Source organism: Megalops cyprinoides, chromosome 3 (genome assembly GCF_013368585.1).
Source record: "Megalops cyprinoides isolate fMegCyp1 chromosome 3, fMegCyp1.pri, whole genome shotgun sequence".
In the NCBI taxonomy this organism is placed as follows: domain Eukaryota; kingdom Metazoa; phylum Chordata; class Actinopteri; order Elopiformes; family Megalopidae; genus Megalops; species Megalops cyprinoides.
Genome location: NC_050585.1, coordinates 33283745 through 33311427, shown reverse-complemented (window position 1 = coordinate 33311427; position 27683 = coordinate 33283745). Strand labels below are relative to the sequence as shown.

The 27683-nt window shown below is 40.9% G+C and overlaps 3 protein-coding genes across 3 annotated transcripts in view; all 3 read right to left on the bottom strand.

Annotated features, from left to right (window-relative positions):
• Window positions 1-2555: 2555 nt before the first annotated feature.
• On the bottom strand, window positions 2556-9258 carry fam76b (family with sequence similarity 76 member B). The gene is made up of 10 exons (XM_036524574.1): window positions 8909-9258; window positions 7678-7742; window positions 7242-7296; window positions 6407-6562; window positions 5976-6160; window positions 5612-5662; window positions 4977-5054; window positions 4657-4792; window positions 4256-4357; window positions 2556-3732 (listed from the first exon to the last, which is right to left on the bottom strand). The coding sequence occupies exons 1-10, from the start codon at window positions 8993-8995 to the stop codon at window positions 3643-3645; spliced, it is 1005 nt and encodes a 334-aa protein (XP_036380467.1). The 5' UTR covers window positions 8996-9258; the 3' UTR covers window positions 2556-3642.
• A 2428-nt stretch (window positions 9259-11686) lies between these two features.
• Window positions 11687-21565, bottom strand: mtmr2 (myotubularin related protein 2). The gene is made up of 16 exons (XM_036525449.1): window positions 21350-21565; window positions 20474-20576; window positions 20272-20295; window positions 19638-19707; window positions 19203-19297; window positions 18433-18537; window positions 17749-17853; window positions 17577-17660; window positions 17240-17389; window positions 16844-17032; window positions 16455-16640; window positions 15964-16170; window positions 15196-15288; window positions 14532-14645; window positions 13800-13976; window positions 11687-13661 (listed from the first exon to the last, which is right to left on the bottom strand). The coding sequence occupies exons 1-16, from the start codon at window positions 21427-21429 to the stop codon at window positions 13497-13499; spliced, it is 1947 nt and encodes a 648-aa protein (XP_036381342.1). The 5' UTR covers window positions 21430-21565; the 3' UTR covers window positions 11687-13496.
• Window positions 21566-24964: 3399 nt separating this feature from the next.
• Window positions 24965-27683, bottom strand: part of LOC118774769 (cGMP-dependent 3',5'-cyclic phosphodiesterase-like) — a 65321-nt gene continuing 62602 nt past the window's right edge. Inside the window, exons 28-31 of the mRNA XM_036524250.1 lie at window positions 26943-27055; window positions 26428-26466; window positions 25897-26003; window positions 24965-25375 (exon numbers count right to left, since the gene is read on the bottom strand). Of these exons, the coding sequence (XP_036380143.1) occupies window positions 25138-25375; window positions 25897-26003; window positions 26428-26466; window positions 26943-27055 (497 nt within the window). The 3' untranslated portion in view covers window positions 24965-25137. The remainder of the gene's footprint in view (window positions 25376-25896; window positions 26004-26427; window positions 26467-26942; window positions 27056-27683) is intronic.

Here is a 27683-nt window from a genome sequence, read left to right as displayed (position 1 = left end):
AACCTACAATAAAATTTGCATTCTACAGTCATATATGCTATATTAGGTATGCATAAAGCTGTAGTCTCTCTGGTACGATGGAGTTCAACAGCCTTACTTATATTGCAGCTTCACTATGCTCTGGACACTACAACACACTGTATGATTTCATCTGCTGATATTTTCACACCCCAAACACAAATACGTGCCAATCATTGTGTAAAGCAGCAGACAACTGAACCAAGGTAAGTGCCCTGAGGCAGAGTAGATATAAAACCCCAGATCCATGGATGGGAGGAGCTGAAAAGGCCTGACTGCACAGACCATTTGGGCCTATCCGTGGCAACTTATTCTGCATGAATATTATGAAGCCAAGTACTTTTTACTGCTGTCTCCCTTCCAGGAAGAGAAGGTGGCTTAGTGCAGACAGATTGAGTCAAACGAAGAAAAAGAATGCTTTGGCCATCTAGTGGCCACAATGTGTACATGCACAACAAGTAGCAAGATGCTTACAAAGCTTTACCAACAGGCATTAATTGGGAGCAATTGATATGTTTGCTGCTTTGCTAAAAGTAGTAACAAGTAGCATGTATATAATCTGTGAGAAGTAGCTATACGTTACATAGACTTTTTTAGACTTATCTATATATTTCTAGAAATGTTATTCCAGAACACGAAAAGAAGTACAAAAATCATGCCATTGCATATATATAATTACACACGCATACAGAAGCTGGAGAAAGTATTCACCCCCCTGGAGTTTTACCACATTTAGTTTTATTACAATCTAAACGTTTAATGCAGTTGAATGGATTTTTTTTTCCTTCAATAAACAAAACATACTCAACACTTTAATGGATGAAAGTAATTTTTATTGAAAAAGTAATTTGAATGAAAAATAGAAAAACCAGCTTGGATAAGTATTTACCCCCCTAAGTTATTTAGCATTTTGTATTCAGTTGCTCCTCCTTTTGCAGCAATTATAGCCTCAAGTCTTTTGTGGTATGTCCTCACATTTTGAGGGTTTAAAACTTGCTCAATCTTCCATGCAAAACTGTTTTAGTTGTTGCACATTACATGGGGACCTGCAGTGTATGGCAATCTTAAGCTCCTGCTACAGATTTTGTGTTGGGTTTAAGTCTGGACTTTGACTTGGCCACTCTAGGACATTTACTTTCTTGTATTAAAGCCACTGTAGGGTTGCTTTGGCTCTGTGTTTGGGGTCATTGGGTACCCTTGGGCAAGGTACTTAGCCTACAATTGCCTCAGTAAATATCCAGCTGTATAAATGGATAACATTGTAAAGAACTGTAACCTATGTAAGTCGCTTTGGATAAAAGCGTCTGCTAAATGAATAAATGTAAATGTAAATGTAAATGTCATTGTCCTATTGAAAGATGAATCTCCATCCCAGTTTCTGGTCTTTTGCTGAAGGATCTGCCTATATTTTTCTCCATCCATTCTTCCTTCACCGGTCCCTGCCAATGAAAAGGAACCTGCTGCCTCCGCCATACTTCACAATGGGGATGGTGTTGTCAGAGTGATAAGCAGTGCCTTTCTTGTTTCAGCCAAGTATTTAGCATTAAGGCCAAACAACTCAATTTTTATTTCATCAGCCAAAAAAATTTTCTCCCACTTCCAAAGAGGACTCAATATGTCATTTTTTAAGTATGGCTTCCTCCTCACTACCCTACCATACACTTCATATTTGTGGAGTACCTGAGCGATTGTCTTCCCATTCAGTCAGGAAATACTGTAGGTCTTTCAGTGTTATCCTCTAAACATTGGTTACTGCTCTGACCAATGCCCATCTTCACTGGCTGCTCAGCTTTAGAGGACGCCCTGGTCAACAAAGATTCTTGGCAGTTTTGTGTTCCTTCCACCCCTTGACAATTGATTTCACAGTGCTTTGTTGGACAAGCTTTGGAAATCTTTTTGTATCCTTCCCCTGACTTGTGTCTGTCCACAACTCTTTCCCTGAGTTGTGGGGAAAGCTTCTTTGACTTCATATTTCCTTGTATGGCCCAATGGTGGGATCTCACACAGACAGGTACGTAACCTTAGAAAGACATGTGTGGCAAATCTACACTGTTAACCACCTCAGTTACACACAGGTGGACACAATCCAACACATTGCGTGAATTCTGAAGGCAATTGTCTGTGCCAGAGCAGTTACTGCAAAAGGGGTGAATGCTTTTGCAATGAAGATTTTGTTTTTTATTTTTTCAGCTTCCATTCTGAGCACATTGAAAGCGTATAGCAAATTGTGTAGATCAGAAGAAAAAAACATCTAACTGGTAAAGTTTTCAAAATGTGGTAAATGTCCAGGGGGGTGAATGTTTTCTCAACCACTGTACAGACACTCATATACTCACACTCATAGTCATGTATACTCACACACACAGTCATATACACACAATGAAGTAAGGTAATTCTACTGATGGACAGTCAAGAACAATAATCTACTGTAAATCATCTTTGCTACTAAAGAGTTGGTAAATAACACAGAGAGAATACAGGTCAACTGATAAGGGCTTTTCACCATGTAATATTTAATTTTTCTGAAACATCGGGTTTGAAAAAAGTACAAAAATGGGCCTATGGGCCAGGTGCAGATACAGCCCCATTAGTTCCACAGAGCTACAGTATAAAAAGTCAAATAGGATTTGTTTTAAAAGCATATTGTTCAGATATTAATAGCCTTGCTTAAATTTACTAGAAACCAGCAAAAGTAACAAGATTTAAATACACAAAGGCCTTCACTGTTGAAACGTAAAATACCTTTACACTTGATTTTTGAAATTCATTTAAAAGTATAATACAGTACATGAAACCTAGTTGCCAGTCTTTCAATGGTGAGTCATGACAATTCTTTCCACAAGTCACTTCCCAATGCAATGGCAAGGAGAAAGCACAGAGCTTCATCCCCCACTGGTCAACCCGCCACCATTCTGGTTCAACATTTGCATATAGGCTACCATGAGCACAGTCCCCAGGGGTCCTGTTTCCAGTTAGATTCATCCAGGAAAAACAAACACAATGTATGCTATTGCTAAAAATGGAAAAAAAGTGAAAAGTGAAAAATAAAAAAATGTTCCACTAGAAACAAAATGGGCACCACCATGCAAGTCATGTGGAGGTTTGTTAAAAAGTTCAACTTTGCAGGTGAAAAAAACCTGAAATGAGGGCTGCTTACAGATACTACTCCAGTGTCACATGTTGACTGTTCACACTGACAATTTCCACATAGAGCCCTGCACTTCACGGCAGGCAGAGAGGGCACAAATTCACTACCATGAGACTCATACACTCTTCTGAAACAGAGCCGAGTATGGGTAGTTCAGCTGTTCTTTGCATAAAAGATGTTTTCAGTCACACCATAGGTCACCTCACACTGAGAACCTTGTTTTATTGCCATAATGCGACTTGGCATTGCATTACTAACCACCATTATGTGTAAGCACGAGTGAGCAAGTTTGTGTGGGTCGTGGGTGTGTGTGTGTCTCTGTATGTTTATTTATACAATCAGGTCGTGTTCCAATTTCTGGAGGGACAAAAACTAAATTCAATGGAAAATGAGGGGAAAAGGACAGCAACAGATTTCACAGTGTTAAACATTGCCCCATCTTTGCTCCATCCTTTTTTTGGGTCATGCCAATGGGTTCATGGGGACAGCAGTGTGCTCCCCGTCTTCTCAAACTTCTTGCCTTTGGAGAGGGCAGCCACCTGCTTCATTAGTTCCCTGTTTTTGGCCTACAGTGAGTGGAGGGAAGTGAAATGCATCATCACACTGCAGCTCTGATTCCATTAGAAACAGGAAAAACAATTCAGAAAGACAATTAAGCTCCAAGACAGCCCATACATTCAAACTCCAATCCCACTTTTCTGAAAAAGGGGCTGCCCCCATGTGCATGCACACATGTACACATTGGATGTTGCTGCTCTAGCCAGCAAAAAATAAGCCAGAATCAAAACAAAAAACTGAACTAGGTTTAAATAGGAGGCCTTTTTAACAAACCTGCTTCAGCTGGCAGGGGACTGATATCCCCAAAGTTTTTTTGTTATATCACTGTACTGTGACTGAACAATCACTTAAAACGTTTATTGTCTAAGTGGGAGATCACTGTACAGTGGGCCCACCTAATGTCAAATCACAGTCCCCCAAGCACATGCTCGCACCCTAGGGCAACCCCACCATGTGAATAATCACAAGCCCCTACAGGTTAACCCTGCCATCTGTTCACAGCCCATGAGAGAAAAGGCCTGTATTACTGACCTGCTGTTGCTCCACAGCCTCTTTGTGTGCTTTCTCCATGTTGTTCATCTTCCCCCTCATGTTGGTCTCCTGGTACTGGAAGTCAGCTTTCAGCTCAGTCAGCTAGGAGATGAGGAGCAAGAATATGGGAAAGTTGGTCTTACTCTTCATTGCATACATAGTGCTGTACTTTTCACTGTAGAGTGTGTGCTGAGCAGCTACAAGTGTGTGCTAGAGATCAGTGGTGGACCAGGTAAGCTAAAATGTGGGATTCTTTGAGACACAGCAATGTACAAATCTGCTTTCTACTGCACTACATTACAGTGGTAGTAAACATAGTGATGTCACTATGTCAAAACACAACTGAGTCATGTTTTGCTGTTCTGTTGTTCTACTGCATGCTTTGCTGTTCCATTGGGTACCTTCCTGTCCTTTTCCAGTATAGTTTGATCCCTCTGCTGAAGCAGCCTCTTCAATGACATCACTTCCTCCTTCAACTGACTAATCAGGATGAAGTTGTCCGTTCCTCCAGAGTCCATGGACTGAGCGATGGAGCTACTGTAGAGCAAAACAGACACAGAGATGATGGACAAAGAGAGGGAGCAAAGGAAAGAGGAAAGAGAGGAATGAAAGAAGAGAAAACAATATTCAAACAGTTCTTACACCAAACTTTAAATTACTCTAAATACCACCCCTTTTCACTTGATCAAAACTGAGAATGAAGCTTTAAATAATCACTAACCTGTCTCCATTAGACGGCTTTGATTCCAGTTTAGGTTTCTTCTTTGGGGTGTCATTTTGGATTGAAGAGGATTTATGGCTGTGGAGGGAAATGAGACACGCCAATCGTCAGCCATTAGGGGGGCTTGAGATTCAAGACTTGGGTACCGTTCTAAATTGACAAAGTGTTTTCAGGATTCATTTATGGATGTCAATTCACTTCTGAAATCAGAGCAGTTTCAGTGGGTCCCATTCAGCACTGCTGTATGTTGCTATTTACATCCAAATCTTAACACCCCCCACTCACAATTTACACATTATTGGTACACCACAGGTCTCACATCTCTAGCTGGCCCAAGGATGCCCAACATGTCTTCAGGATCCTACCTGTATAACATAGACAAGATGAACCCAAACCTTTCTCAAAAACCCTAGGACATTGACCTGTCACATTCCAATGAGAGCCCAGCTGAGAGTCCTCAGCTTGTTGTACATTAGCCAGGGACTAAATTAGCATTTAAAATGTCATATATAGGAAATGAGTGCTGGTTGGGATTCCAGGCTAGTGTAAACAGACCAAGCGTTAAGTGTGAAAGCAGGTAGAGACACTGAAAAGTAGGTTTGTGTAAAAACAGGCAAGGAAAACTGGAATCTCACCTCTGCTTCCACAGTCCTGGCTCCTGCTCCGGACTTAGGCTGCTACTCAGTCTGTGGAACACAGGGGACAAACACACAATGGACAATCACTCAAACAGATACACACACACACACACACACACACACACACACACAGAAAACAGCAAAACAGACAAATGTACCTTAGCGTTGCTTTCACGAAAAAGGACTTTATTCCACAACTTAATTATGTTTAAATGTGATAATATGGCTAAGGTTTGACTGTTTCAGTGCCACGTTACACAGTACAAACAGAGGTTAAGAGAAACAGCAGCCTACGGTCACACTCTAAAATACTGTATAAGAGCTCAGAGCAGGGCTAAATAGGAGGAGGAGAAGAGCGCACTTGTTCTGTGAGCTGCTGTGCCGGTGGTGATGATTGTGACGATGGTGTCTAGAGTGGTGCTCCTTCTCACTGAGGGAGGAAGAGTTGGAGTGAGAGGAGCCGAGTCCTTTCCTCTGCTCCTTAGTCTTCTGCAGGACCCGGCGATACGACAGCGTGCAGAGCCAGCAGAGCAACTTCCCATCCACCTGACACAACAGAGAGGAGAGTGAGAAGCTCACTTCATGCAACACACATACACTACTTAAAACACACATACACTAATATATATATATATATACATATACAGACACACATGCACACACAGGTATCTGTGTATATGGAGCATGCATCCAGGTGTCTGTTTAGGGGTATAATATAACTGAGTAAAGACAGTGCTTTCTTTAAAGGGGTGAGTGTGTAAGTGTGTGTAAGATGAGTACTGGGGGTCGTACTTTTCTCCTGCCCTCTTCCTTGCGGTCGAAGGCGCACTGCTGCTTGCACTGCTCGCATGTCTGAGGGGGCCCGTATTTCTTCTCAGAGTTGGTGCAGCGCTGGCACTTCGTTCCGATGAAGGCTGCTATGATGTTGCAGTACTGGCATGGTTTGGGCTGTGGAAATACACACATAGTGTGACAATCACAAACACAGGAGCAACAACTGTATTTGAACAAGGGGTCAAATCAAGAGACAGAATTACTACACTGGGCATAACTGCTGTAAATTTAAAAGGCCTGATGCATAAAGACTTCCTGAAAATATGTTCACATACATACCCTAGTATTCTAGAAGTACGCCTTTGCTAAATCAAAACAGCTGCCATAGACTTAAAAGACCATAGCTATCAAATATAGCTATCAGACTGCATACATTTGACTACTGATTTTCATAATATTATCTAGTAATCCATTTGAATGCTCTGCTGGCTGTGAACTAGCTCACTCTATTATGTAAAGTTGTGCACTTGTAATAATGAGCGGATTCCACAATAGAGAATCAGGAGCCTGTTTCTTTAACCAGGGAAAGGAGCTAATGGGTGGGTCTAGACTGGGTTTGGACCGGGCCTATTAGGTGAGTATATGGTACATGCAAGCAATCACATTCCTTAGGTTTCATTTTCAGATAGTGTTTATGGCTCTGATCAGGATGAGTGGAAAACACTTGTTGTGTACTAGCAAAGGCTTTTCCTGTGTTTACACTCTCAGTCTAAAACAATAACATTGCCCTTGACAAAAGGGCCATTTCTGAAAATTATTACAGTATGCAGGAAAAGATAAAGGGTAATCTTACCGTTCCAAACTGCTTAACATTCTGAGCACACTTCTTGCAAATTGTATTGGTTTTGCTGTTCAAAGAGAGGAGAAAAAATATTTTTTATAAAAAGTTCACTTTTTGATCTTGCATGCTGTGTCATACAATAATATACCTGTAAGGTCTTTATTTAGGTCTTGTACATCATATAGGTATTACAACCTTCCCTCCCAACCAAGGGTGTAGTTTTGGTCTCAACATTGGTAGGGACACAACAACCGAGGGGACATTGGAATTAGGTAATATGACTTCACTCCAAAGATAATGCGAATGGGTTATGGGACATGGGACATGTCCCTACCGTGCCTATGCAAAATTACGCCCTTGCATCCAACCACAATTCCCATGCAAGGACAGTTCTTAACATTCTAACCAGCACAAGCCCAGACAGACAATCCTGAGCGACAGGTCTTACCTCTCCTGCTGAAATTCGGATCGGCAGTATGTGCATTTCACCATAGGGTGTGCTATCCGACACTCCTGTATTTACACGAAACAAAACAAAACATTCCACTGTTTATATGCTTGAGAAATGCACGTAACCCGGGCAAATTCAGTTGTTATTTCAAATATTATTAAATTACGCATGATAAAGCTGCCATTAGCGTATCCTTCACACTGCTCAGAAACTTTCCGTATGTAAGGTACAATGCATTGCTGCTTTTTTCACCAGCTAGTTACAAATCGGCCTGTCTTACATTATAGGCCTACGTTACAGAATTGGAAAAACAGCTACACATACACTCAGTGGAGTCTTAGAGACTAATGTAATTCGTGTTAACTAAATAGCGGCAATCCTTAATAATAACACTCATGACGTGAAAACTTAAAGCAGACCAAAGAAGTTACATCCAAGTCGAAACACGATCATTGGTGTAATGTTTACATTACAATCTTGGACTGTAAACGTCGGAGTGCAAAGCCTAGTCTAGCTAACTAATAACAGTAGTTACAATGTATACGCTGCTATATAGCTGTCTGTCAAGAAACAGGTAGGCTACACAGCTTGCAGACGTTTATTGCTAGCCAATTCTAAGAGTCCAGGCCGATTCAACTAATTGACGCACACCAAACATTTTTCCAAACGAGACGTTTAGCTTGTCAGTTGGACACTACCACCTAATACCAACTAATGCCAACTGTGAACACATTAGCTAGCTAGTTAGACACGTGTCATTTGAAAACTAGTTGGCTTGTAATGGCTACCAAGTAGTCGGTCAGTGTCTTCTACTATATAGACTGTGCCTGCCAAGCCGTGCAAGCCGGCCACCTCTGATTCCAACAACACTGAAGGCTATCTAGCTAACGTTAGCTACGATTGGAGACTGTGGATCACGAAGTTTACTAGCTCACTAGACTAACTATAATAAATGCGATTATCTTCAGACACAGTTTTTTGAATCACTGTCGAGTGAGTTTAGCACTCGCGCTCTCTGCTCTGGTGGTATTGTTTTCATACTTCTACTACCGAGATCTTACATAACCGGTCCGAGACCATGGAGCTCCCTATATGACTGTGCGGGGACAGCAAACGCAGGAACAAACTCAAAAACACGCAATCCAGGTGCCGCCAGCATGCGCCTGGAACCCACACAGACATTCCAGTCCACATTAGCACGATTTTATATTTCCACGCATTTCCGAACCTTGCAGAGCTGCTGTCCCTGCGATAGTTCCTCAAATGGATACCGCTGGTTACACTTCGTACACGCGTACAGGGCAGTTGTTGCCATTCTTACCAGCAGACAATAAAAAGGAAAGAAAATGTAGCCAGTTAGGTTACCAGCTCTCTCCCCAGCCCGCTAGCAGATATACGTTCACGATAAAAAGGATAAAAATGTTTTTCGATAAAAATGTAGGCTAGTAAGTTAAATAGCTAGCAGGTTAAAGTACAGCAGTTAAAATTGCCTGATTTCGGCAACATAGTCCATTAAAACCACGTCCACTACGCTAAACTGAGATCCCGATCTCGTCGCCGCTTTCGCCTCCTCTTTCCTTTTTTATTTCCCCTTTTCTTTTTGTTTCCGCGTCGTTATTTGCACCGGAAGGAAGCAGCTGAAAGCCAACCACAGCTGATCACCACTAGGCGGGAATTTGTATTTTTGAATTATATACACCAATCACAGTATAAACTATTCTCCTCTTTAAGAATTGTATGTTTTGTAGCGACGTGAATTGGCCAGTGTGCCCATTGACAAACCTCATTTGTATTCCCATATGAGAAGAAAGTCCAGCTTCGTTGAAACAAAGTTACAAAGTGTCGCACGTTTTCCTCAGACTGTTGCAACCCTGACCAGTGGGATAAAGCACAGAGAAAAGAGGTCAGTACCATGGACAGGTCATTCATTTGAAGAAAAAAAGGAGGTAGAACAGTGGTTGGTGGCCTGACGAGGAAAAAAACACGCACTTTGACTATTGCAGCATAAATGATCATGTCATTTCACGAGCAGTCTTTACCAAATCTCAACAAGGACAGCTACTGCTCATGTCATTTTTTTGTGTAATCTGTAACATTTTAGGAAACCCTAATAGATTTCTGTTTTGAAATTTAATTGTAATTCTCTAATGCTGCCCTCTAAGGGCTCTCCTTCTCTGACCATAAACTGTGGTAATTTTATTAGGAGCTTCTATTAGGAGCTGAGTCAGATTTCAGTCAGTTGCTCTTTTCCCCATCAATTAATTTCAGCGACAATACAAAAAACAGATGTTTTGGAAATGAATGTATGGGAAAACATTCTGATCATCTTTAATACTGAGGACAATTGTGGTGAATGTCCCTCCTTTCTAGACATTCTGGACTGAATCATGAGGTGCTACTGTATCCTACTGGAGTGAAACACTCTGGACTGGTTCTGCAGGTAAGCAGCTGTAAACAGCTCATCTAGACCTGGAGTAAACAGTCATTTTGATCATGTTTTCCAATAAAGGGTCGCAATAATATAAGCATTATTTGATGGGAAAACAAGTACCTTTTCAGACCCCTTCTGTTTCAAATCAGTCAGGGCTGGATTTGAACTGTGTACTCTGTGAAACTATGATTTAGATTTAAGTGTAATAATTGTACTAATTTAAAAAGATCTCACCCCCCCCCCCCCCAAATAATCGCAATAGTATCGCTTTTTGAAGAACTATTATTTCAGATAAAAAATAAAAACAAAATTCTTCTTGCTGCAGAAATGGCAAACACCAACCCAGCTGGGTAATTGAATCCTTGTCAATTCAAAGGCAAGTTTTAATAAATGGCTTTATTTTGCATAAGACATAGTGCTACAATACAACTAAGCAGGTATTTAGGAATGGATGCATCAGTAGAATGAGGGGAAAAGACATACAGAGTCCCTCCCCTGATGAGCTCTGATATAAGATAAAATCATTCATTTGGCCAATCAGCTTGTCCAGTTGTGGAACTCAATGCAGGGTAAAAGCCAATTAAAGTCTGGAGAGACCACCCAGACTATACCATTTCAGAAAAAGAACAAGTATAAAACAATCCATTCTGGTTTATCAATTATTTTCACAATCAGAGAGTAAGAAAAATATTTAACTATGAGCAAACTGCACTATCACTCCACGGAATATTGTTCGACCTTTAGTGCGATATTAATATTAATACATGTGACATAAATTTGTCCAATGTAAAGCCGTTATTCTGTCACACTGAACACAAGCTGCAGGTACAATATAATGTAATATATCTGTATTTTACAGATGCCAATGCAAAGTGGACTGAATGCTTAATTACGTGGACTAACATCTTCAAAAGTTACGTCCCCTTGTATTTATTAATAAATATGGAGTTTAAATACAGAGATTACATTAAGTGTTTGTGAAACCCACTGCAGTAAACATAGCGACACATTTTCTTGTCAACAGTACTGTGAACAAGGTGCAAAGTTTTTCTGATCCCACTTTAGGCTTAGTTTTTGTATAAGTATTTACTTTTGCCATTTAGTAAAAAGCCACATACCCAAGCACTATGATTTCAGACCAGTACATATTTATGCATTAGAAATACCTACAACAGAGAACAAATCATTAACTTTTAGGGTTAATATAGTGTAATTTAAGAAATGTTTGCAACCAAGTCAATTCACAATGCTCTGCATTTGGGAGAAATCGGCAAAAATAAAACACAGAAAAAATACCATTAATAACAGGGGCAGGTACCAACACCCTGTTGAATTTTTCTTGTTGTCCCCCACCCCCCATACCCATTATTCTGTCAGCTCCTTAAAATGCCTATAAAACCCAGACTATTTTCAATTTTTACAAAACACGGTACAACTGTAAGGTGGAAACCAAACTGTATTCATAGGTTACAAGCTATGGCCACGACACTGGAATTTACTTTCAATGTGCAAACATTTCTAAAAAAAAAAAATATATATATATATATATCTAATAAAAAGTTACAACTGGCCTGAAATGGTGGTCATATATCCCTCTCAATACAAAGAATGTTATGTTAACCAACTGGATTTCTGACACCACATTTGAAAAATGCCCTATAGCATCTGACCTACTGATTAATTTTAAAATTTGTTAAGATACCTTGTGCATTAAACTGATTTGGCCATCATAATGTCAGTTTTGCTGTTTATGTGTAACATGTATACAATGTCTAGAGTGATAGCCCTTTATGAATTTTGAATTTTGGTACTCATTCTGCCCTAACACAGCTCTAAATGTGGTATTATGCTAGGAAATATGGCTGTTACAGGCCACTGAATCTTTTAAATTACATGTAAACATAAACATCATCTCTAAACAGCTGGTTGGAATGGCCTGATTTTTGGTAGTCAAAATCTTTGAACAAGTTTTTACTAAATTCATTATTTAAATATATTACATTAAAGAAGATGGCATGGGCCAAAAATTTCAGCCTTTTCAAAATGGTTTACAGACTTGTGATATGACCATTAACAATTCACATATTGTTCAGACCTATGGGAGGTTGTGTCCGATCAAAAATGGCAGCCAAAGGCTATATGATGTGGCATCCAATTTCATGTTTTGCCCCCTAATAGTTTTTAGTCAATAATTCTCAGTTAAAAGTCAATCATTGTTGTTGTCAACTGACCCAACAGAAATAAAACTTGTATTCATACTGGGGAGACATTGTAAAGGGAACATTACAACACTGCTAATTTAAGCCGCTGTTTTACAGCATGAGAGTCTCAATGTTTCACAATGGGCTTGGGTCTCTCTACTGGTGTTTTGTGCACCTTGAGTTGCAGTCTTTTTGCCTCTAAAATACTCCACAATGAGAACATTTACATTCATTTACATGGCTGCTATCCCTAGCATTATTCAATCTCTTTATGGTCCAGTTAAAAGGCAAGTGTGCAAAAATGGCTTTCTCTGATCTGTTGTTCACAAGGCCACACATCATCTTCCACCTGTGACTTCACAGAGGGATTCTTCTCCAGACCTCCTGGTTCAGAATGCAGGGACAAACCTCTTCAGAGCAATGACAGTGTGATACATTGCAAATGAACAGAATATCTTTGGGTTCTCCACCTCTTCCTGAACTCCAGATATCTCACCAATAATGACTACTGTACCCCCAAGTTGCACACAAAGCCATGTGTCCATGCTGTAAATACGTTGGAATTCTTCATGTCTGTCTGTCTAATATGTGACTAGGGTCTGTGTTTTAAGCCCAAAACCATCAGACAACCATTGCTTACCTGTAATTACATATATATATATGTGGAGTAAAAGAAACATACACATACACATGCACACACACACGCACACATACACACATCTGATAATTTCTTAAGCATTGGCTATTGGGCCTTTAGTTCCAGCTTCCAGTATTACTATGGAAGAATAAATAACATTACTTGTGTTGCTAATGTATATATGGAAGCATATTTCCCGATATGATAATACCTGCATGATAAAGCAGAAGATGAGAGAAGGCTACACTTCCTCTTCCACCCCAAAGGAAAACAGGGGTGTAACGTGGCTATAGCATGAGGCGCTTTGCGGCAGCGAGGAACAGAGCCTCAGGGTTGCTCTGATTACAGCGGACTGGGGTTCTGGCTGCAGTGGGCCCAGCTTCTCTTACAGCAGCAGCGGGAGTCCTTCTCCAAAAAAGGAGGGGCTCCTGGAAGAGTAGTTTCGCACGTTGCAGAGTGAGTGCAGTCTACTGGTTGGAGCAAGGCGCAGTTTAAAAAGGTCCCCTGGACGCCTTCTCCCTCCTCCATCCCCTTTGGTCCTATCTTGTCACACAAAGGTCTGCACCGGGGTGATCGAGCGTGTGGGAGACCCCGCCCTTTCAGAGGACGAGGAGACGGAGCGATTGGTCACCTCCCGCTGCAGCTCCTCCACCCTCTTCTGCAGCTCCGCCCGCTTGGCCAGCAGCTCTTTGTAACGCTGGTGCAGGGGCTCCTGGGGGAAGAAAAAAAAAAAAAAAAATGAAAGCCACACCAGACATAAACCCACAACCAAAGACCAAAACTTCCTGTATCTGAACACAGGGCAGCTGGTCTGTCCACTTTGACATACAGACACAGTGCTTCTGCTGACCTGAGGTCTCATACGCGGGTTCCAGCGGATGTAGTACCCCACCCACAGCTCCAGGTGCCGCATGCTAACCACGGGAAACAGCACATGGTTGGAGTAGTTTACGTAAAGGGGGTTGGTGAAATCGTCCAGCTGGCTGTTTATGTATGACCACAGGGAGACGGTCTTCTTAGGCACATCCTGGAAAATCACAAAAGCAGCAGTTTAAAATGTCTATATGAACTAAAATCAACTTCAAAGTGAAAGTTGTACCTTGTTTCACATTAAGAAATACATCTTTTACTAGGTTGTGAAATCTATTCTGAGCAGGCCACAGAAGAATCTCAATATGCATAAACAGAAAGACCTTCTTATAAAGTTTACGGCAGCCTGTGGCACATTTTAAAACATGATGCTGTGTCCTCAATTATGTTGTCAAAATAAGAATAAACACAAAATTATTGTAAAATGCACTTTTTCACTTTTTTACATAGGTACCCAAAAGAAGTGTTATAGTATTAACAGTTTTAGATGCAGCGAGACCAAAGTGCAGAAAAAGCCCTTGTAAAATAATTCATTTACAGAAGATAGTGAATGAGAGTAGCACTGTGCAAGCATTAGGGGATGGTACACATAAACCATTCATACCATGTTTGTCTGTAAAAGACTTCCACATTTATGCTCAAGAACAACACCCACAATGTGACACTATATCCATGGCAGTGGTGGTCCACAGCATAAAGGAAGCACTCTCACCTCCTTCAGTCGCTGCTGCTCACTGTTGAACAGGAAGGTCCCAAACAGGCAGCTGAAGAGGTGGTCCAAGATGGTGATCAGGAAGTACTCGTTGAACTCGAAAGCTGCAGGGAACTGCAGACGACCACAAAACAAAATGCTAATGATTTTAAAAAGTGAAAAGGAATGCAATGTCACCACTAAAGGTCAGAGAAACGTCTCCAGTTTTTCCTTCTGCATTTTTGGACTGAATCTCGGTCCTTCATCCCCACCCTTAACACCTGCTACTTGTATGACTTGTTGGCTATTTTACATGTAGCACTGTGATGTGTTATGGATACGCTTATCTAGCTACTGTGTGATATATGGCAGTGTATGTACTTGACTTCCCTTAGTTTTCTAGGCTGTCTAGTATCAGGTGAGCCCATGTTAATTTGTGATATTGCTTGAATGGTGTTGTGCTCACACTCACTGCTCTGGGAGTGTTGTTAGCCTGGTCTAACACTGTTGCTCATTTATCTTGAATAGATACACGCTTGTTCTCTTGTGCTGGAAGCTGCTCTAGATAAGGTAATGTAATGTCCTTAGGTTTCCATGCTTTCATTCTGCAGAGTCTGGACAGGGAAGAGTTTAGCAGCAAGGGGTTTGAAACAAAAATTTCCTGAACTCTCCCATGATCCCTCACCTGTCTGGTCATCTGCCATACACAGTCAATGAACTGCACAAAGACAGGCGAGCGGTCTGCGTCCGTGTGGTTCTTATCCCCATGACCGATCCTCTGCAGGGGACAAGAGACAAGGGTGTCAGGTGACAGAAGCTACCACACATTTTTGAAAAATTCAGTGGTGATCATGAGAATATTAAAAAACATACTGGAGAATTTCAAAACAGTACCACTTGCCTCACCACTTAACACCCTGGATTAAGCAGCTTTGCTGCAGAGTAAAGGCGACTACTCTAATCCAAAATCACTAAACACAATCCAACTCAAATAAACACTTTTCAACAGGTGTTAAATACAAACAGTGTTTTGGAGAAAGGTTTTGGCAGAGGCTGAAGGATTTGAGGAGATTTACGTCAAAGTCCTGCCAGCACAATCATAGTTGTAAAGGGTACAAACACAACACATCATACAAACTGCAATAAACACATACAAAAATAATGTCTTTTTTACATTTTACCATTCCACATTAATCCCATGTTATCTGCGGCAGGACTGTAAACCTGTCATCTGTCAACTAATGGCTACATGATGAGAAATCGCCAAAGACTGGTGGACATGGTCAAGCAACATGGAAACACAGTAACAGGAAATAGGAAGTCCCGTGGGACAGATGGGCATGGAACCAGGACCTGTAACAGGACATGTGGAGCTATTTGGAACTGTGAGCTGTCATCACATGATCTACAACAGGAAGCATGAAGCTGGCAAGTAGAGTGGTGGGGCACGTACCAGCTGGAAACGGTGCCCGAAACTCAGCCACTCCTTCTCCAGGAGGACCTGGAAGCCGCGGATGGTGCGGTAGTAGCCGTCCAGCATCAGCATAGCGAGTGAGGTGAGCTGCGCCGTGCGATCCCAGCCGTCGCTGCAGTGCACCACCACCGACGTCTTCCCGGACTCCACCTTATCCGCGATCCGCAGCGCCCCTGCCAGGATCAGCTGCCCGCGGTCGGGGGAGAGGTCACCATGCCAGGCAGTGGAAGTGAGAGTGTGTTTTTAAATTATCTCCAAAATGTCCTTCAGTTTCATGCGATACTACATGTACAAATGTTCTTCCATTTTCTCTTCACTAGACCTCTAAAGGTAGTCACTCAGCTGCTAACTCCAGCTATGATTCTGCCATCTACCTTTGGCATCGTTCATTCCCTCTGTCCCCCAGTCCTCACTTTCTTCCTCTTTGTTTCTTCCTCTTTCTTACTCTTCCTCTACCCTGCCACACTCACCTTTATGTGTTCCAGCCAGTGGGTGGACTCCAGGTTGGACAGCCAATGGGACTCTTCAATATTGGGGTACACCACCTCCTTCAGCTTACGCAAGGACTCCCGCATCACATGGATGTTGTGGATGTCCAGGAACACAAGCTCTGCATTTTGATAGGCATCCTCGCTTTCGTACCCGCCCCCTTTCATCTGTGACGTGCAGACAGCCATGCACATGCACAGAGACGCATAAGCAAGAAAATTATAGTTGATGTTAAAAAGGAAAAGTTAAGGACACCTTTCAAAGCAAGCATGAGTTTAAAAGACCATACACACCAGTATTATAAATAATAATACTGCTCTTTGCCCTGAGAAATTATTGTAATTCATGAAAGACATGGTTGGGCAATAACCTTGTTCGCTGCAGCATTCACGCTAGGTCGCGCGTCAAAGATGAAGAGTTTGTGGGACTGGGCATTAGCATCCATGATGGCCTGCAGGTACTTCTCGTCCTCCTTGCTGCGCTTCCCGTTGACCCCCACCATGGGCTGGCTGCAACGTGTCACTGTGGCCTGGCTCTCCGGGTGGATCCACGAAAGCACCTGGGTGACAGGCAGGATCCCAATCACATGACTGACATACTTCACCTGAGGGAAGAGCTACTGATGGGAAGTATAGTCATACAGGGGCAGAGCTACATTTTCTACACAGCCAGGGTTAAAATACAAGACGAATACAAGATTTGCCTAGAACTACAAACAGAGTAGGTGTTAGGATTCAGGAACGGGTAAGGGAAGCAAGACACACACCGGTATCCTGCCCTTGGCTCTGAAGGCTGCCACTTTCTTCAGCTCCTCGTCAGGAATGTTGACGGGCACCACCAGAGTGGCAGGGTAGGTGTCACACAGCTCGTACTGGTCATTCACCTTTGTGATTCTCCAGCTTTCATTGGGCAAACCCTGCCATGGCGACCACATACAGAGCATTCTGTGAGTAAGTACACATGCACACTCACAAGACCAATGAATAAACCCCCAAAGGCCACACCATGGCACAAAGACGGCATAAAGTTCCCAAAACCAGCTCATTGAAATCAAAAATGGGAAGCTGGGTAAACTGGAGGGAGAGGGACACAGATCCGTCTACCTGTCTCTTGTATTCTGAGAGGGCATCATACACTTTCCAACCGTTCTCTGGGAAAATCTGCCCATATTCAAAGGCAAAGATTTGCTGGAATACAAACAAGACTGAAATGAATAATGTGACATAACTGGGTGGCATTATCAGGTGACAAGAAACAGCTCTGGGGATTTCTTACCATGCCATTGGAGACAGGGAAGGCATATTTCATCAAGACCTCAAATATTGACTTTTTGAGCGAGTCTTCTGGTTGTTTATGGGCAAACCGAAGATTCCGAACGTCCTAAGAGGACAGAGTTAAAACTGGTTACGTGACGCAGATACGGAAAGTCGTTCAGAGTAATGCTGTGCCGAAGAGTTGTGGGTTTTAATCAAAATCATGCATTATACAGTACTTCAGATTAGCAGTAACGAAGTCTTTAGATCAGGTTTCGCTCATAATTTTTCAATCTTTGGTGTATCCATGCACTAAAAGCAAGACCAATATTAGAGAGGAACACCCAAAGTTGCATTCCATTGTATATACATTTTTGTCCAACACCAAGATGATAATCCATCTACTTCCTACATGCCTGAATGCTGTGCTGTTCAAACATCATGTCACGGGGTCAGTCTTCACAGACAAACCAATAATGATGCACACTCGGCATCCATGACAGGGGAAAATTTGAGTGAGCGGACAGAATTTTGAGCATGAGCAAACAATATTTGAGCACAGAGTTTTAAGCCCTGGTGAAGGGATTACACGCCCTCTCCCCTGATGTTAGCTGAGGGCAAAGGGAGGAGTCTCCCACTCAGTGCAGGAGTGACGCTGTTTCTGTATAAAGAATCCCTCGGAGAACCCACCATCTCTAATGCTCACCTTGCACACCAGTCCATAGGACACCTCACCACGGCTCGACGCGCTACCAATCTTCTCCACGCGACTGATTACGCCTAGGGGGAGGTCCAAGACAAATGCTGGGTCCTGTGAACCAGGGCAGTGTTAGTTGATGTCAGACTCAGGACAGTCCCAGGACAGGACAGTGTTTGGAGCCATGGAGCAATCATCAATTACATTATCAATTATGTGTGTGCTGGGAATCTCAAATACCTTAGGCAGAAACTGTGTGATTAAATGATTGTGTTTTATGCCGCTTAGCCCAATAATCAAGGGGCACCAGAGGTAACTATCTTGAAAATGAAGGAAACCTACAACACCAAATAATCATCCAACTGGAATTCAAGAGTAATTGTAAGCAAACTGCAAGTTAAAAAGCACTTAAAGCCCTGGGCGAGCATATGCAAGTACTACCTCTGAAAAAGCACTTAGCATATTGAGACAAAAGCCAACCATTTTATTTTGGTTTACCCTCTCCATATGACAATCTTCAGGGCTCCTAAACTTGAAATATGCACATTGCAAATACACAGTGTTGTGAACACAGATGCACAATACATCATAAACCCTCTCCATATATATGCATGCAACCTGCTATTGCAGGTCATACATTAGGACTTTTTGACTTACTCAAAAATAAGACGCTGTAAAAGTCATACCCATTTGTGAGTCACTATTTTCAAAAAAAGAAGACACTTGTAAACATGTATCTCCTTTCAGCTGCATTGAAAAAGCCGGTGTGCTAAACATACCCTGTCCAAGCATTTGAAGAACAGCCTGTAGTTGGTGACGGTCACTGTCCCTCTTATAGCACCAATAAAGGGGCAGATGTAAGTGACATCTTTGGCTGCAACAAAAGACAAAACACAGAACTAGTGGTCCACTAATGACAAATTACAAACTCTCATCAGATGTTTTGTAACCTTGGAGGCAAGGTGCACTGCACTTGTTGGGTTTGAATAGCATAAAAGAAGGCCACATATCCATACTTTCAAAGCATTATTCAACAATAGATTATTTTAAAGGCCTTCAGATCTACAGTACTCTATGATCATAGCCACACGGTCCACCAAGAGCATTTAGCTGAGAATCACAGTCTGATTTCAGACACAACACACCAACTCAGCGTTACATTCATTACATTCTGTCTGCAACATCTGTCTGGCTGTGTTTGGTGTATGACCTACCCACGTCCTGCACGGTCTCCTTTGGAAGTAACTGAGATTCTTGAGCTAATTTATTGGAGTCCCTGAGCACCTAGAACAAAAGCACAAAGTCACTGAAAAAAGTGACACCCCATACACACTTGTGGTCTAAAAATAGCATCTCACCTTCTCACTGAGAAGGACATTCCTTCCACCAAAAAGCTGTTAAGGCACTTCAATACATAAACCATTTACAAATGAATAAAAATAACACATTAAAGTGTTACTATTTCCAGTATTACAAAGTCAGGTTACACACTTAAAATAAGGCCACTAAAAATGTAGCATGGCCTTTAATTATTTATTCTGGCTATCACTGTAGTATGATGACACATATTAAAAGACAAGAATATACTGTAACTGAAAATAACAACCCGGTGACTTATTTTTGGCAAACAAGTCACTATTGAAGTTAGACATAAATTTCCTTTATTACGACAACATGGCAAGTGAAAGTCTGAGATACTTGCAGGCAGTGTTCACGTAGGTAAGTGGTGCTCTTAACAACAGCATAGGAGACTACTGTCAGTAGCAGGTAGACCATGTAATGTTGTACTTTCTATTACAGGAACAATTACACACATGTGGAGGCTAAAGAAGTTCCAAGAAGTATTACCTTAGTATCTGCTTTATTTCTGCTCTGTTAAAGAAAGAAAGGGTCGTGACACAATTGTTAACGAGACTGGAGAGCAATCAGAAGTGCAACATATGATTTCAGACAGATTGATCAATATTTTGCGTGCACCTAAGTTTCTTTGTACTTTCATTACTTTCTCCCTCGAAATTAACAATAACGCCTGATGGTGATTGCTACCAACCCGCAGCTCCGGCGAGAACTCATTGGAAGTGGACACGGAGTCGGATGAGAGTGCAGACGGGGCTTTGGCATGCGACGATCGGTCAGACCGGGAGGTGGAAGTACTACGAGAATGAGTGGAACAAGAACATATCAGTAGCTAGCGACAATAGCGACTGAAACACATGCACTCACTATACCAATTAATTTACAGGTCATTATTAAATCTTGAAATCCCATTGTATAACAAGGTGATATAATTACGTTATACAACTAGGTTGCACAGCCAGCTGACCAAAAAATTAAAAAAAAAACAATTATTTACCCATAAGATTGTACTCCACGGAGAAATCATCGCTAGCAGCTATCAAACATTTAGTTCCTCAAGAAGTAAAAACTACTGTCACTACTGCAAGCACAAAATCATTAGTTACTGAGTCCATCGTGTTGGTAGGTCGTTTTAATGACACAGTGTGCCTTGTTAGCTAAGTACCAACTTAGCTAATTGCGCACTGGCAACTATGCTGACACTGTGGTTACTCAAAACAAGATAACGTTAACGCAAAACGCAAAAATCTAACGTCGCAAAACAGCTTACCAAAATCTAACTAGCCATCACCCTCTTTCTGGATAAACTAGCCAACTTCAAATATCTAGGCTAATTAATTCCTTTGCTAGCTGGCTGGTTAGCAACAAAGCTACTTATTTTCTGTTCTAGTAGTTTGCTAACATGCAGATGTGACAGATGGCGTGGAATAAAACATAGTGTTTTGTTTGTTACAGGTGTTGGTTGTGTGGGTTGAACTCACAACAGCGCTGCAGTAAGATCAAGGCGGTTTTAAAGAGAGCGCAGTCTTGATGAACTTAAGATAGCTAACTTGCTATTGCTAAGCCCCACCTGGATAGTGAATCCACACTTGGCTGCCTGGACGAAGACTGTTTCGACCCCAGACTGTCGACGCTCCCACTCTTCTCCATGTTTTGTTGTATTCCCGTTTCTCTCTACAGGTATGCCCGTGATTTGCGGCGTAAACCAATAGTAATAACAGAAATACCGCTTTGATCCAAACCTCAGTCGAGCGCTGACTTAGAACAGGGACAGGAAGCTGCCATCTTTTCCCAGAGTTCCCGATTAATAACAGGGGTGTGGTGTGTTTTCCTGTCTCCACTCTGTGGGGGGCAGTGCGGATGCAACTGCTCACATTAAGTTCCGACCCGAAGACCTGTATCTGCAGGAAAAATTGCTAGCGCAATAATGCTTTTTCGGGAAAAAATCTTAAAATCTTAGCATTAATTTAAAAGAATTGGAATGCTGGCTTATTCCCATTTCCCCCATCTATCCATGCAAATAGTTTAAATGTCGCTTTCAAATGACCTTAATCAGGTTTGAAATAAATGGATTGTATTATGAAAATGGTGGGTTTACACGGGATTACGTGTGCGACATAATAGTGGAATGGGAGTGCAACATCGTCAAGCATTATCAGAAGCTTGGAAAATACATTATGAAAACGGGACAGAGCCAAACATGCAAGGTCATTAGCAAAGCAGGGGATTATAGGATGAACGTGGGACAATCCAGTGTATTGCCAAACAAGAGAAATGAGAATTGTTTCCCTATCCAACAGGGAATCCTGTTTCTTAGACTCCACTATGCTGGCTTTAGCTCCCAAATGTAATGTAATGAGGTTTTTACTAAGCTGTTAATTAAATGCAAATTAGAATTTATAGTAACGGGTCTTTCAAGTTATTTTCTACAATTCCTTTTGGGAGAAATATGTCATCTGAAATGTACCTGTGTTGCCACTTAAAACATAAACAGGTTAAGTTGTGTAAGATTTTTGTGTTTTTTAAATGTTCTTTGGGAATACTAAAAGTGATATTATTTAATTAAACATAAAATTGAATTTATTTCTTAAGATTAATAATATGTTCTTTAAATAGATTGTAGGGACATAGAATCACCAGTGAAATATGTTTAAACGGTTGTCGCAACCCTACTACAGATATGGAATGTTGATATCTCAAGAAGAAACACAAGACACTCATGTCTTTTGGATTTCACCTCTGACTGTTTGATAGAGGAATGGAACAGCTTTGCAAATAGGAGAACATTTTATAGTTACCCCTGTTTTTCCATCCTGACTTTAGACTAATTGAATATTAAGTTTGCCTCAAAAAAAAAAAAAAAAAAAAAAAAAAAAAACCACACAGCTTCAACTTCAACTTAGTGTCAAATAGGCTTACTTTATGTCCCTCTGCTGTGGATCCCTAATTATAGTCAGCTAATGGCATAGCAAAGAATCAAACTTAAAATAAAATCAACTCTACAAAGTTCTGTTTCAATGAATACCTTGCATGTACTCAAATGTACAAAATATGTAACCATATCCTCTAGTGATAATAACCTTCAACTGTGTAAGGACATGTTGATTCCTGCAATATGACACCCTATGTAAATGATCCAAATATATATAACTGGTAAGATCCAAGATTCTCTTATTAGTAATGTAACAGAGGGCCTAGCAAGACCAAAATGCAGCAAAACATTCAATTTAAGAAATTAATTTACTAGATAAAAAGTTGTTGTTTTGTTAATTTTGTCCTCATTTGTCCTCAAATTTGATTTTTTTAATGTTTAATGCACGAACACTCTTTACCATGTAACAAGAGTATTTACAAATGACAGCAGTATTATAAGAACACAACTCTGACTAATCTGATGTTTTGTTTTATACTTATGTAAGAAAGAGAAGATAACCTTCTTTCAGTTGTCTGGAAAATTCAGAACACTATGTTGACAGTGTTATTTGTATATCCCTTTGATTGTCAATTGCAATGCTCTGCACTGGAAAAGGGAAAAAAAGCATGCCTGTAAATCGTCTGGAAATGCCGTAAAGTATTTCCAGGTGAAACTTGTGGAAAGTGTTTAGCTGTGCTTCCAATAGCATTTCCAATCTCATGCATTAGGATAACCTTACAGTAGAAGGCTGACTATTAAATGTAAATCTAGATGTCTTTGCTACCATAGAAATTGTCTTTACAGGAACAGCTACTCAGCATTTCTGGTAGCCATAGGAGTAAGTAGTCTGATTTTAGTATTTACGCACCTGTCAGTGAATGGCAAAGCCTTCTCTGCATTTGAAACACTCTCTGTATGGTTACTGAATGAAACAGACAGCACTTCAGCGATTGAATTTAGTTGTTGTTGCTATTTTTATCTACATTTGTCAACATGCATGTCTGAGATTGTTCTGAATTTTTTGTGTTTGGCTTTTGTTCTAAATGCCACACAGGAAATTACAGTACTTCAAAGGCAAGTGCTGTCATTTTGATGTGACAAGATTAATTCATTTGATTTAGTATTTAGAGGTACAAGAAGATACCCCTATATACAAAAGTAAAGTAAATATGTCAAAATCCTCAGATGCACACTTGGTTTTCTATATATGTTAGAACATGTTACATGAATTACAAATATTCATTCATACTATGATATTATTGACACTTTCATATTTGAAATGCTATGCATATATTGTCTCATAGATGGCAAGTCTAGTAAAATGACCCATACAGTGAAACATTTCCTTCAGTAACTATATGCATAAAATTGCTTGTATGAAAGTGGCAATACTTCACAACAAATTTCCAATTTATGGAAGATACTTCAACATGTAGTAAAAATATATTCCTTGGATTAATTTCTTATTGACATATACAGTACTTGTACATGTACACATTCATGTCCTCATATCAAGATGAAATCTCAGCATATTCAGTCTTTTCATGTTCTACACTGTATTGAGAGTGAAGATAAAAGCCCTGATAGGCTGTTTCTTGTCTGTGTAGCACACTGACACACTCCTTTATATACATGAATAGAGAACTGTTCCTTAGAAGGAGCCCTCTACTTTATCACTGTTATGTACACTACAACCATACACTTTCACAAGGAAGCTTGGACACACGCATTGGCAGACACACATAAACATACCTCAGTCTACAGCTCTCATCTTTATATATACATATATAAATGGGATATGTCATCATACATCCCATGATATTATATCTTGAAGTACAGAGCTTGTCTTCTTATTTAACTGACTTTGTACAAGCTAGCTATCATACCTGTGTGTAGCTAATATACTAGCAAAATGTATGATAATTGTCAAACTGATTGTCAAAATGTCAAACCATCTCATTTCAAGAGGGTTTCAGCAATGTGAGACATGACATATGTATCATTTCCAAACACCACAAGAAGACTATTCAAAAATCTCCTTTAAACAAAATTCAAGTATACAGCACCCACTATGTTTTCTTAATTGAATAAAGTTTCTAGAGCACTAACCATTCTGAGTCAAAATATCATCACCTTAGTTTGACACAGCACTTGTAAAAGCCTGACATCCAGACAAAAAAACTTGTCAAAGCTACAAATGGACAATATTCAATATTCAATAGTGTTTGAGAAAACCTTTCACAGCTTACTGTGAACTAGGACAAAGCCTGCACATGTCTCAGTGACAGTAACTCCATCTCTACGGCAGAACTACTGTGGCTTCATAATGGTTTCTATGATCCTAATGGTAATACCCCCGTCTTTCACAAACCGTTGTTACAGACTGATGCAAACACATACAGTTTGTTTAGTCTTTGTCTCTGTGTGCATATGTGCCATGGGTTCTATATGTCCCTCTCCTCCTCAATGGACTCCTGGGACTCTGAACAGCCGTTGGTCCTCAGGCCGTTCCCCCTGTGCTGTGCCTGCAGCAGCTCATACTCTTCATCCAGGAAGTCCAGCGAGTTGTTGCTGGGCAACCCACGGATGTTGAACTTATGGGAGACCTTAGTCCACTGCTCGCAGTTGGCTGCCACCCTTTCGTACAGCTCTGCTGCCCTGGGGAACAGGTCCTGTAGGAGTCTTCAGGAGGGAGAGGGGGAAAGGAGAACATTTGGATGCAGATGAAGGATTTGTATGTCTTCTTATGCACGAATGAATGGTAATATCATGATCATCATCACCATCATCCACAGGGTCACACACACACAGCATCCTTGTAGCCTCCTTTTAGTATAAAACCTTTTGCTTCAACACACTAGCTGCTGTGTCATTAACAGGTATAAACTGCATTGTAAATAATTCATGTGACACTCCAAAAATATTGAACAACTTCATAGGTTAAATGTACTTCACATTCTCTTCTGCCCATAATGCATGAGAAAGCAGAGTGTGACACATGGTAAGCAGTGTTCAGCAGTAACTAGGGTGCATACAGAAAGGTATGGGTGAGTGTGATGTATAGTATATAGTAACTACAGTGCATACAGAAAGGAATGGGTGAGTGTGATTTAAACAGTAGCTGCAGTGCATATGGACGTATGGGTGAGTGATACTTCCCATACATTGAAACGCCAGGGTGGAGGACTGTGGTCGGTGCTCACTTGTAGATAGGCATGGCGATGTGCTCCATGAAGCTGGTCTGCAGCTCAGGAATATAGGCCTTCTCTCGGTCCATCATCTCACTGGGGCGGTTCCCCATAGCCTTCTCCTGCAGCCATGCAGACGGACAGAAACACATACAAGCACATTTGTTCACAACACAACCACACACATACAAAGATACACACAGATACATTGTTGAATCATTAAGACTGAATGCTATCCTATATGTATGGTATGTACAGGATAATCATTTTTTGACAAATAAATATTTATTTATTTGACAGAAGCTCTTATCCAGAACAACTTAATGTGTTTTCATAGCAAGTTACATTAAAAACACAGAAGCAACAAGTATACAAAAACAGGTAAAGACTAGTCAGTAACATAAGATACGGTGGATTTAATTCATGATATAAAAGATCATGCTGGAAAGATTCAGTTCAGTGAATTTAATGAGAGTAAAAATTAAACCCTGTTTCATTATACTTCAATATAACTCAATATGGGAAGAAATGCTGCATCATACTCACCAGATCACCTTGAGAAAAGAATTCCTTGTAAATAAGTTCCTATAAAAGATACATAAATTAGGTTGGACTGTACGTTCCTGAACAGAAACCTATAGGACAGACTTAAATACTATGGCAACAAATGAACTATAGAATTTTCAATCATTTTAAATTTTTGAAGGGAATGGCTTTTGTGGAAATATGACCACAGAGAATCGTTCAGTACTTTTAGCAATTAACAGAATGTTAGGGATTACATTTGGCTGGTTCTGGTTCCTACCATTGAAAACAATACTTTTACTGGCTCATTTGACCATTGAATTGTTTTGCTAGCAGCATATGGGCGAGCACCAAGGTGGACTACTCATGTAAAGCCTTTCACGATTTACAGGAAAACACTGCTGCTTGAGTAAAAATACGTGCAGTTACATAATTTAGTCACAGATGTTAGTCTCCTGACGGCACAAAGAACAGAAGGTTCAACAGAAGGTAGTGGTGTTATAGGAGGTCAGGGACCAGCATGGGGCCTCCCTCACCGCAATCTTCCTGGTGGTCTTCCAGTCCTTGGTCTGATCAGAGAGGTCACAGGACGTCATGAGTAAGCAGAGCAGGAGGCTGTGGTGCTGAGAGTTTTTAGGGTTGTAGCCCTCTGAAAGCAGATATAATTGAGGAGACATCAGAAAGGAGATACAAGTGGATAAACTGCAAGCCTTGAGCCCTTGACAGAGATCAAGATTCTCTCTATTTATTATCACAGCATCAGAATCAAACACTGGTATCCCCGCATGTCTATAACAGCTCAAGGACTAGGCACTTACATAGTTGAGGGTTTATATCAGCTCCAGCTGGATTGTTTCCTTGTAACTCAAGCATGCCAGATCTATTTCATGCTTTAACTGAAATTAAATTTTCATTCGTGACACACCTCTGTCATCAAGAGTGCCCTGACAGATACTGAGCTGGGACTTCTTAAATTGCCAAACATGGCCCTCTAAATCTGGCTATCTAATCATTTTCCAGTTTAATGGAACAATCCCTCTCCTAATCATCTGATGTTTGGAGGGTGTCCTGGTGCAAATGGGCTGCAATGGGCCACAAAGGTAAGAGCTACATTTCGATGGTGGTTGAGACAAGTCAGCCTACACTGCAATGTACTGAAGTCCATGAAGGGCGCTGTAGTTTCGCACACAGTATTGGAAGACCAGAGCTTGCATTCCTCTCAGGTTCTGTGAATCAGTCTGCCATGTTTTACTAACTGATTGCCTGAGAGTGATCTG